The sequence below is a fragment of the Clinocottus analis genome, unplaced genomic scaffold, assembly GCF_023055335.1.
Source record: "Clinocottus analis isolate CAN_PGR_092001 unplaced genomic scaffold, fCliAna1.0.p SCAF_2, whole genome shotgun sequence".
Taxonomy (NCBI): domain Eukaryota; kingdom Metazoa; phylum Chordata; class Actinopteri; order Perciformes; family Cottidae; genus Clinocottus; species Clinocottus analis.
Genome location: NW_027175931.1, coordinates 22,876,711 through 22,888,968, shown reverse-complemented (window position 1 = coordinate 22,888,968; position 12,258 = coordinate 22,876,711). Strand labels below are relative to the sequence as shown.

General features: G+C 46.4%; 1 protein-coding gene across 3 annotated transcripts in view; it reads right to left on the bottom strand.

Annotated features, from left to right (window-relative positions):
- Positions 1-12,258, bottom strand: part of nectin1b (nectin cell adhesion molecule 1b) — a 144,821-nt gene that overhangs the window by 85,004 nt on the left and 47,559 nt on the right. For all 3 annotated transcript variants that reach the window (XM_068584654.1, XM_068584652.1, XM_068584653.1), the window contains exons 2-5: positions 9,913-10,284; positions 7,518-7,817; positions 6,746-6,863; positions 2,442-2,593 (exon numbers count right to left, since the gene is read on the bottom strand). In XM_068584654.1, coding sequence (XP_068440755.1) covers positions 2,442-2,593; positions 6,746-6,863; positions 7,518-7,817; positions 9,913-10,284 — 942 coding nt within the window. The remainder of the gene's footprint in view (positions 1-2,441; positions 2,594-6,745; positions 6,864-7,517; positions 7,818-9,912; positions 10,285-12,258) is intronic.

Genomic DNA, 12,258 nt, shown 5'->3' with positions numbered 1-12,258 from the left:
CTCTTCTCCATTTAACTTGTCACGGTTACTATGGGAACTGGCAACATGTTTTTAAAGACTCTTTGGGAATGCATTCGAAACAGAAGAAATCTGGACTTTTGCCATATAACAGTGCAGCACCTCCACCTGCAGCTTCCTGCCCAGAAACAGTGGCTCTTTTTTGAAGGAAGGGTTCTTTACGAGACAAAGGGTTCCATTAGGAACCCTGTGAATCCAAATAACCCTTGTTTGGAGGAAAGAGTTCTTCAAAGATCGTTGGGTCCTCTAAGCCCAAGCACTCACAATAACTAGAAATGTGAACCCCGATTGTTTACAGTTCACATTTTAGTTCCAGACCATCTCTGAGGACCCTTGGCTTAGACAGCCAGGAGTCATCTCAATCCACTGTACAGCCGGGCCACACTGAATTAGCAAAGGCTGTGGCTAGTTTCATGAAATCCTTTCCCCAAAAAATGTGAGAAAGGAACCATGAGTGTCGTGGTTTGCGCTGGACAACATCAGCCTGGCTCTTTAAGGAGCCCCTCAAAGCCTCAGACAGCTGGATTGGGTTCCCCCAGTTAAATTAAAGCCAGGGTTAAGGCTCATGTTTTTATGGGTAACATCCCAATAAACCCCCTGGGTGGGTTCTATATGAAACCCTTAGAATATAAAAGGGTTCTCAGTACAACCCCATAGATGGATTTGTGTTGGTTAGCCTCAGAATGTGGAAAGGTTATTGATAGAACCCAAAGACAGGGTTCTGGGTGGAACCATAACAATGGTATAGAAAACCCTGTATGGTTTTAGTTAGCACCCATATTTAAGAGGGTACAACGAGAACACTGTGTTATTTGCGACATATAATATTCAGAATATGTGTCGGCAGAACTGTACTTGAACTCCTGATATCATGGAGTTTTTTCATCTGATAAAAAAAGTCAAGTTATCAAGTGTTTAACAGTCTGGGTCTCTTAATGACATGTAATGAGTGAGTGTATTAATTACAGCAAACATGCAGTTATAGGAAGTAAGCCAACCTCCCACTGGGAGCCAAGAGGGGTTTCAAAGCTTCAAATGAGATCATCACATATCCTTTAACCTGCTGCTGAACAAACTGCAAACCTTTACATGCCTAAAAGAAAACAATGGATTTTTGCATTCAGACCAAATTGTAAGTGAATGTGCTCAGATTATTGTACCCACGCATTGTTCACCTCACTGACTCGATAAAATTATACGAACAAATCATGAGAATAAACAGAAAGACTGCGGGGACAATAGCAATGGGGTTTGTTAATTTAAGCAATCAATGAAAAAGCAGAAATAGAAAATGACTTTGGTGCCTTTGTTTTGCCTTTCCAAAAGGAATACGGTACTTTATGCCAGAACAGTTGCAATCTCTTTGGAACAGAAATACTAAATACAAACTGACACCGGTTGATTTCCTGACACTAGATTACTTCCTCACTTTCCTGTTTGATAAGTAAGGCCTGCTCATGCTCCTTTGAGACTTCTATTATGACACCACTAACTCGCCTACTTTCGGACGGGCAGCTTCTCACGAGGCAGGTAATGACATCACATCCTAACACAGCTGCTTTGTTCTAGCCGTGTCCTTTTACCAGTAGAGAATAACACACTGAAGGAGAGGAAACAGAAAAGAAAAAAAAGAAAATGCAATGACACTGTAAGGCACAGCTGTTCACTTCACACCAAGCGCAGCGTTCCCAGAGACGCAACATGAGGCAACATGCAAAGCAATGCGAGTTAGAACACCCCCGCTTCCCAGAAACCAAGCAGCACAAAGAGCAAAGTATGGGGATTTTTTTTTTTTTAAGCCTTTCCATTCCGACCAGAGCAAAACTGTGACAGTCTCCCGATGCCACACACACAGCTGCTACCAATAGAAGAAGATTCCCACAATGATCTGGTATAGATTGTATGAAAGTCTTTTGGGTGCAGAATCTCGTCTCCTATGGAGGAACCGCAGTGCGTGTGTGCCAGCTATTAAGTGGCAGGCGAAAGGGAACTGATTCAGTTTTGTTCAGCATTTTGTTCCCCCGAGAAGACAGAAGAGACACAAAGAATGAACTCGGCAACAGAGAAGAGGCACGGGGCCCGTTATGGAGAGATGATGCAGGCTAACTATGACCAACACAGTACCCTCACCTCAAAACCCCCCTTCTTTTTTACTTGATGTTAACTCAGGCACCAATAATAGAACTGCTTTGTATTGCTCCCACACATGCGCCCGGGTGCGTACAGGGTGGAAGTGGGCGGCTGTTGTGTTCTTAGTGTGTGTAAGTGTGTGTGTGCAGCTCCGATACACAAATACAGAGGCTTTTTTATTTGTGTTTAATCGCTATTTTTTTTTTCAAAAAGGCGGGGTACTGTATTGATGCGAGCTATGCCAGAGAGAGAGAGAGAGAAGAGAACGGAAGAGACCGCCGTCATCGGACTACCTGTGATGTTGACGTCCACGATGGCGGGGCGGGTCCCGATGCCGTTGGTCGCGTCGCAGACGTACGTGCCGGCCAGGTCGTAGGTCACCGGGCCCTTGAAGAACAGGGTGTTGTTCTTGATCTCCACGTTGCTGGGCAGGGAGCCGTTCAAGCTGTGGTAAAAGAGAGAGAGAGAAGGGGAGAGGGAGAGAGAGAGAGGCAGTAATGTAGACACCATAAAAATAGGAAGAACCATACCAAATAAATAAAAGTCCCTCTCCCAGTAGCAGCAAAGCATTTCAATGTGCATGAAAAATAAAGTCCCTCGTGCCAAACAAACCTGGATGGGAGTGAGTGAGGGTGAGATAAATAGCAGAAATATTTGACAGCCCTATATTTCAGCCATCATCCATCAAGTCCAAACAAAATTGTGAGGACAGGGAATCCCAGCAGGTCCAAGCAGGTAAGACATAGTTGATGCCTGAGGACACAGGCCTATCTTTTGGCATGTGGGATACAAAACAGACAGTGGTAGGATCAGGGAGGGGCGGGGGGCTTTGTTCCTCTTCCACGGCACTGCTCACGCGGCTGGACTGAAAGCTCAGGGGAGCCGTCAGGAGAGGCAGCTGATCAAGCGATAAATGCAGAATCCACCAGCGACGCCGGGCTGTCAATGCCAACTGCAGCCCAGTCTCTGCCGCCCGCCCGGGGTGTTTGTCTTCATGGTCGGCTGTATCTCTCTACACCGCGCTCAGACTCGCTCGTGTCTTTTGATCAGGTCAGCACACTTCCGAGGTCACAGAGCACGCCGCACCCCTTCACTTGTATTATCCGGAGCTCTTTTTATGGCGCCGGAGGCCAGAGGGGGTGGGGGGGACAAAAGGTATCAAATTCTGTGACAATTAGATGTTTCCTGTCCACTTCCCCTTCGATCAGCTCCATCGGCTGCTCTGAATGGATTTAAGTAGAGTTACAAACGCAACTGTGATGGTATTGAGCGGCGCTCCTGTCTGAGCCTGGTGAGCTGATGTGTGTGGGTGTGTGTGTGTGTGTGTGTGTGTATGTGTGTGCGGGTGACATTGGGTTTCTTTTGAACTATAAAGATGCAGCAAAGACCTCCCTTCCTTCATTCCTGGGCCTGATCTCTGTCGGAGAGACACTTTGAGACCCTCTGGTGTGCGGCGGGAACATTAAAAACAATGTGACGCTTCATTTATTGTAGCCAGAGAAAAGCAAAAAGACACTTCGGGGAGGCGCCGAATCGTAGTCTCCGGCCAACAGCGGCCTTACGCCAAGCACTCGGGCCGCGATAAGCAGCCCCTCAACAAGGTTCTTGGTGACGGGGGGAAATATATACAGCGACGGGCTATTTGTTAATTAATCTTTTGTGAAATGTCGATAAGAAACTGCTGATCCATACATGGTTAAATCCAAATCATGGAGCAAACTCTCAGAGTCAAAAGCAGAGAGTTTTTTTCTCGAAGCGACACAGCGTCCAGCAGCAGAGAACAAAAGTAATAGAAAGAGTCATGGCCGAGTTGTTTTCCATCTGCCGCCTTGGCGTCGCGTTTCGCAAAGGAGCCGCAAACAACCCTCAATACAGGATGTCACGATTCAATAATCAGGCACCTTGTGAGCCTCTATCAAATGCTGAGTTCTGTAAACCCCAATTGATTTGCAGCAGAAATGAAAGGCCGGCTGTGATTCACCACAGATCCAGAGCATGGGTACGAGACACCTAAATGTGTGTGTGTGTGTGTGTGTGTGTGTGTGTGTGTGCGGAGCCCAAGGTGCAGTGAAATGAAAGGCTGACAAACAGCTCGAAAGGGATGCAGATTCTTTGATGACTGGTTGTGTGTGCGTGGAGGGAGCGGGGACACAAGGAGACGACATCCGTCAGCCCGCTGCATACAAAAAATACAAATAAAATCGAAACAAACTGTGCGTAGAGAACTGAATTTAAAATATCACTGTTATTCATGGTCGGGTTGAATATGACAATTCACATTGGCAACGGGCGACACATTAGAAGAGATTACAATATTCATTAGGGGGAGAAACTAAGTGGTTTCTGTGCTTCAAACTAACAAATTAGTCAGTTATTCAAACATCCATCTGTGCAGTTGGCCTGGAAGTGTCTTCACTTTCATGTTCAATGCTTATCAATGTGAGATTTCATTGTCTTTGGGCCGCCGCAGACAACATATGCAATATTTACTAACTGCTTATGTTAAATAAAAGGGGGCAATAAACCTGGCTTGAATAGAACTGGAAGGGGCATCAAGGCGAACTGTGAGTCTACTGGTGAACGGGTCCTTACGGCCGACCTTTAAATCGTCATTAATGGTGGAATCACAAGAGAGGTAAGCGAGCGGGCTAATTAAAGAGGAGTTTGATCACGCCGCAAAATGCACCGTGGAGGACACGGGAGCTCCGACGGCCCAATGTTTCGTCTGAAATCTTTGCACGCAAATGATGAGAGTTATCCGTGCTCGGTCCTCCCTTTTCCCCCCGACTCAGTATTCCTGTGCCTGCTGAAGACTGCAGGACCCACTTAAAACACACTCCGCAAATGAGACCTTCAAACAAACATTTAAAAAACAAACAATGGAATTTAAACAGGGTGTGTCCTGTTATGCAGCTCCCCATTAGCTCATGTAGCTCTTTTTTCCAAGGACTCTAGGATTTCTGCACACTCCACACGATGCCGGGGAACACACACAACAAAAAAAGTGATTTCAGATAGCTGCTACAAAAAGCCAAGTAAATTAGAAAAAGAAGGAAAAAAAGAGACGCGCAATCTCATTGAAATAGATGGATCTACTGTACAATACATTCTCTACGTAAATAATGTGGCTCTGTATCAGAGGCATTCATATTCATTGGATTTGGCTCTCATGTTTGTTTGTGTGGAGTGTGTGTGTGGATGCGTGAGTGTGACGCAATCCTGCCGGCCTGTTCTGGATCCTTCCGTCACAGCCTTGTGCTGACCTCCACAGTGGAGCCCAGGGGAACCTTCACAACAGATTTGGCATCTCATTTCCAGTGCAGCAATGGCCGTCCCCTCCTATCTGTCAGCACAGTGCCCTCGTCTTTCTAGATCACATCTCTTCACCCTCCTCCTCCTCCTCCTCTTCCTCCTCTCTCCCTATCTTCCACTATCTCCCTAAATCTCCCCTTGCCTCTAAATAATAAAAAAACAAAAAAAGTCCAAGCAGGTCAAATATTCTCTATCTTGTCTTCTTCTTTTGCTGCTGTGTGTGTAACAGTGCTTCTGCCTTCGGAGCTAAATCTATGAATAAGAAAAGAAAAAAAACTCCTTCCACCTCATTAAAATCCAGCACTGGCCTGTGGAGTAGATACAATGAGGGCACAATGGTTAATCCACAGCCACTCAAGTCCAATGACATATTTCTCAACCCCGCCTTCACATGAGCAATTACACGCCAAATTGCCACATTTATCTCTCAATTTGATCGCATAACACTTTGATTTAGAGATGTGAAAAACTCACAAAAAGTTGCTTTGTATTCAGCGAGCTGAACATACTTTGTTCTATTCGTCTTAAAATTTGGTTTGCAAATCACAGCAAACACTCCAGTTGCGTCCTGGTTGTCGCAGTGCTCGTATGTAAACCGCATCCTTTCCACATGACCGATCAAACCCGGGGTTATTTGGCGATTTCCCAGAGGCCTTAAAAACATGTTTGTGTCTCTTTTTGCCCAATGCGTTTGCAGCGAGAGCCTCCGAGGCAAGAAAACAGTGATGTCAGCCCCGCGGTATGCCGGCCTAATCCTTCGGCTCTGACTCCAGCTCGACTCCTCCTCCTCCTCCTCCTCTTCCTCCTCCCTCCTCCCGATGTGTCAGAGACGGGTCCCCGCCTTCTGTGCCCTCCGGAGAACACAACGGCACCAACAATGCCGCTTTCTTACCGCTCCCTACCTGCATGCCCGGTCCTCCTACTTCAAAGCAACCCCCGCTCCCTTCCACCCCCTCAAAAAAAAGCGAAATGAAGCGTGTTCAGTTTACATTTATCTCCCAGTATCTGTGACCGCCAGTGCAGATAGGGGCGTGTGCAATAGGACCACGGTGCTCTGCCTCGGGTCCTGGTCTTATCTTCATTACACGTTTTATGAACAAAGAAATAAACAGAGGCCTTTTTCGCTTTTTCTGAAATGAACAGACCACATTGAACAAGACCGCGCTATCAAATAGCTTTCCTTCTTTCGTTTCCCTTTTGGTTCCACATGGGAGAAACAACACGTAGCAATGCTGTCGTGTCATTACAGCCTTAACGGGTTCGGTTAGGGTTCAGTCAGACTCACAGTTTCCACTGGTAGATGGTGACAGGGGGGTTGGCATCAGCCCTGCAGGTAAGCTGAACATCCTGACGGTTCAGGTACCAGTTTCCATCGAAGCCCTCGATCTTCACCTCCGGTTCATCTGCAAGGGAGACACACTGGAGTCAGTTCATCACCTCACAACATCATCCACAACACTGCTGTATCACTGCACTGCAGCTCTGTGGATGCAACGTAGCTATCGTTTAAAAAGTGTTCAACCATACCTCCACATTTTTCACACACTAGTCGGAATAAATTCTGATAAATTAGGTAATAGTGGATCATTTAGCCTACACCTTGAATACAGGTACAAAGGAAAAGCACTGAGCTCCTACACACTTGCATTGTTGCTGTTTTTCACAAGATAATCTCGAAAACAATCTTTATTATTTCTTATAATGAAATAATTCATATTTGAGTCTGGTACCTACTCGGCAGCTCATTTCATTTTCCAGATTCTGATCAACTGGAAAAGCTGTGTTGGCAAGAAATGGGTTTACTGTAAACTGTGGTCATGTGTTTACTCTTCCAGCAGGAACACAACAAAAGACATGGTGCATGAGAACATGAAATACAGGTGAAAAAAAGTTCAAACCAACCAGCGCAATGAAAGAAAATAAATTCAGCGAAAACATTTTTTTTATGAACCTATCACACATTAAGCTAGTTTTCAAGTTCATACTTGTATTTTGGGTTTCTCCATAAACATGTTTGCATCATCTTGTATTCCAGGAGCTTTGAGAGAGATTCTTACACTGCACGTTGAGCACCACGCTGTCAGTAATCCGTTCACTTCGGTACGTCACGATGCACGTGAGCTTCTGCTTGTGGGTCTCGCGGCTCGGCACCACCACGTAGTTGCTCCGCACCGTCACCGTCCCGTTCTGGTTGCGATTCTCCTGGAAAGTTGCCTCGCCCTTCAACCTGGTTTCCCACTTGATCACGCTCTGGGGCTTCCCGTTGGCCGAGACGCACGTGGCGACGGTCATCTTGCGTTTCGTGGCCCTGGCCACAATCGTGGGCGTCGTCAAGGTCATGCGTGTCATGGGCCGAGCTGTGGAGAGGAGAGGACGGAGCGAGAAGAGTTACTTTGGCGTAAGTAAAGCTCATTGGACGGAGATCTCATGTATATTCTTTCAATTTCCTTCAGATTCTAGTGTCTGCTTTACCTTAAGTCATTCAAAGTAAATCAAACTCAGGGGAAGTCAGATGAAAACAGGGTTCTACCACCTCGAACCACTCAAAGTTTTGCCTCTTTCCTTCCTGAAAGCCGAAGCCGTTGTCAAAGCTCTCACAGATGTACAACCCTCTTGCCTACCCGAATGCACGTCATCCAATTTGAATCCTTTGTGGGTTGCCAATTAGCCATCTACTCTCAGCACATCAAAAGGCGGGCTTGAGCGAATGCACAGCTGAAAGAGATAGGACGTGAAGAGGCCTCTTTGAACACCGCCGCTTGGTTATCTGCACACAGGTTCCTAGCGTTCACTGATGGCTGAATTATACTTTTGCAACTACAACTGTGGCTGGCCACGCAGTCGGATTGACGGACTCGTTTTGGTTTATAGTTCCCGTGCGTTTTTCATACGCCAAAACAGTAGGTGGCGCAACGACCATTTAGAGTGGACCTGCACACCGACGTTCACCGATGTCTCCCTCCAGGAATTCACCTCCATCTGCGTGTCCTGATACTCCGTCAGACGGGTTTTATAAATGCTCATATTTGTGGACCTCTTTAGCCAAACGTTCTTCAACGGGATCCATTGTTTGTGTTTCTGCTGTGGCTTTTAAAAACAGCGGTATTATGCTATGAAACCGGAAATGTGAGACTCAGAAAGGACGTGGTTAGCGGACCAATCGCAGCCTTGTGGGCTCGCGTTGCTTTGACGGATAGTCAGAAATTTGGGGTGACGCACGCAAGCATGCAAAATGGCCGATTTGACCACGCAAAGTTGGCCATGCGTGTCTTGCGTGCTTGCGTCTCTGCGTAAAACCCGAGCATAAATCAGCCTTGAGCCGCGGAAGCTTTAAAAAAAATATAAAGAAGAAGCTCGGTGACACAAGATGGGGACTCAGAGCTGAAGAAGCCATGGCAACGGGGGACTACTTAAGCCAAGTGTTTTTTTCCTCTTTCTGGGACTTAATGGAAAACACACCAACACTTAATTTCTAATTAGATGTCTAATCAGAGTGAGCGTGCAACCTTTTCAAAGCTGCCTCTCGCTCCAAAATAAACTACGTCCCAGACACTCCTCCTCCCCACCCTCCACAAAATGAGGTTATTCAAGCCAAATTTCACACTCTTAAGTGGCCTCATTGATTTCCGTCTCACCTGCCATTTTTATTGACTGTTCTTTGCAGCTGTTTCCTATTTTGTCTTTTGCTTTCTCAAAGACGCATGGGCCAATCTGGTGTTAAACGACACGTCACCCTTTAACACTGAGCGTTGTATACACAACAGGGTCCGCCATGGAAGTGTTCAACCGTGATGGTGACGGTTGAGGGAGCGGCTCACCCAATCACAGGACGGGGAGGTGTAACGGTGAAGAACATGCTTTTAGCAGCAGCTTCAGCGAACAGAGAAGCATCGCCTGGTTTCAGGTGTTCCAGAAGGCATGCAACCTACTTGACAAGGAAGCCTGTGGCAATGGAACATTGAGCGATACTAATGCTTTCCTTTTCCTTTTCACTAAAAAGGAAGATGTCAGTTTGACCCTGTCTTATCTGTTCAGGAGGGAGGGAAAAGAAAAGTTATTCTTTTTGCTGCCTCGGGGTCGAAGAGAAAAACCAAATTTAGGGGACAGGTTTAAACTCTTCGGGGCAGCAATACAGTCCTGAAGGAAGCTGATGATGCACGCCTTTGACAGGAAGGCAACATTGTTTGGGACCAGGAATCTTGTCTCTGAAACAACTTGGAAAGGTCTTTAGAGTTCTTAACTTTCTGATTTAAAATCTGCACTGTGTGAGCAACGATTGCATCCATGGAGACAAATTCAATCTAGATAAGGAAGAAAAGATATTACCAAAAAGAGATTAGATTACTTAGATTTAGCCAGTTTAATTTATTGAATTAAAGCGGTTGCAGATTTCATCTGAATGATAAACACTGATAATCTCCAAAATTGTAACCTTTTAACTGTTTCACTCACCGAATACAGTGAGGTTGACCATGTTCTCCCGGTTTCCCGCGGGAAACGTGGTGTACTCGCAGATGTAGGCAGCTTCGTCAGACAGCTGCAGGCTGGAGAACACGATGGTGGTGTCCTCCAGCGAGGGCGTGCGGTGGCGGACCGCCGCCTGCTTGAAGCTGACGCGCTCCTTGAAAGGCGGCAGGACGGACACTCCGAGGGCCGGGTTGGCTATGGCCACGTTCTGCTTGGTGCCGTTGAGGAGCTTCTGCCAGGTGACTTGGGAGATCTTAACCGGCGGGTTGCTGTTGATGAAGATGCAGCGCAGCTCCACTTGTGAGCCCACGAAGCCGGACTTGCTGGAGTCCATCTGCACCATCTGCCCGTTTGCAGCTAGAGGTAACAAGCAGAGAGAAGAGAAAAGAGGAAAAAAAAGAACATTTAATTACGATTAACAAGAGTCCAAGGCCAAGCAAAGCACTCCAGTCAATAGCAAGTACATGCACTGAGAGTCAAAGAGTCGACTCAGCCTCCTAGGTAGTACTGGCACGCACACACACTCACAGTCCACACACTCGCCAAACGCCTCGGAGGCGACGTCTGCTCCCTATACATCGGCACCAATAGTTGCTCCATGGTGGTAGTGTGGAAAAGCTAGGAGGGGGGTCGGGGGTGAGGTTATTAACATAATGGGCACATCTACACGACCCCGTCTTTGTCCACAAGGGTGCTGCCGCTGAAGGCCGAACGAAGACCAATGCATCGCTAATGAATGAGCACGAGGGCGGTAGGGTAGAGCCAATTCCCCCCCCACCCTCTACCCAGCAACACACTGGCTGGTCCATTGTAATTTTAATTACTTTTCACACACAAATACTTCAATGACTGCCAGGAGCTCCTATTAAAAGAAACAATGTGGAGTCCTGTTTAAGCACTCCAAATAACGGGAACACGCACATTATCTATATAAAAAAACAGCAATTACAGTCCTCTCCTCTGCTGGCTAAGCCTGCAGAGAGTTGGGTAGTGGAAAAAAAGGAATGGAAAAGGTCAATTAGCCAGAACGGCCCTTCTGTAAACTCGCCCGTGGTTTATTCTTTCATGAATACGTTGACCTCTTACTAAACTCCCCTTTTGCTCATGCCCCTCGGCTTTTACTTGATGCATTGTGCATCCACTCCATCCTGGCATCGACTGTCCTCTGGTGCACGAACGATTAAGTGATTGTGGGAGAAAATTGACTGGCAACAGTTTTTATTGATCAATTCTTCACTTAAGTCTTTTGTTTAACAAATATGGCAACACTTTACAACTTCCAGCTTCTCAAAAGAGGGGATTTACTGCTTTTCTTTGTTTTGTATCACTGTACACAGAATATATTCTCTTTTTTAAATTATTATTATCTATTTTTTAATTGAAATAAATACATTGATAAAAAAGAAAGCTAATTGAGACAAAAGAATCAAAATAATAAATAAAATAATATATTTTTGCAGCTCTTCTTTCTTCTCCGTTCCTTTTTTCGTCCTTAACTGTGAGTCTCCAGTGCTGGAAAAAACAACCAGAACTTTCACTCACACCTAATCTGGGGTCTGAAAATGACTGCGGCCTGAACAGACGTGTCCTTGAACTGCCGCAGGGCTCCAGCATACCGTTGTTCTCCACACATGTTATCTCAGGCTCTAATTTATCTTCCTTTCCAGGTGAAGTCTGGCGACTTCCCGTTTCCTGGTCCAACAACCCCCTGGCTGGGCTTCGTATTTACAACTAGCTGCAGCTATAATTATCTCCCATGGATGGACGAGGACCCACAGGACGAAACACTGAATCTCCTCTGTTAATCACACTGGACTCATGAAGCCAACGCTGGATGTGAAGTCATAAACAGAGAGTAAACATGTTGTGGCCTTAAAGTGGCGGGCTGGGGGCCCGCGGCACGCATGCCACACAAACAGAGCGGCTCCTTAGCGCTGAGTAACCGCATCGCAACGGCGGATAATCGCTGCGTTCGGAGATAAAACTTTCCACAAGGGGCTTTAAAATACGGAAGAATATGTGAGAGAGGGATCGGTTTATGTATACACCCACTGAATACAATATCTGATGCGGTCTATCTTTAACTGTACATGAATCCGTGGCGGAGTGGAGGGGGAGCCGTTTGTGCAGGCTGTCAAAGTGTCTCAGCAGCGGCAGCTCCTCTTATAAAAACTGTAGGTAGGCAGCCGAAGGACACCGGGGCACAATGCGAGGCGAGGAAATATTTGGCGCAGACTTGGGCTGGAAGACCATTAGGGCGAACAATGTATTTTCTTTCCATCATTCACGGTGGGGCAGGCTGAAAAAAGGCAATTTCTACACATTGTTGTG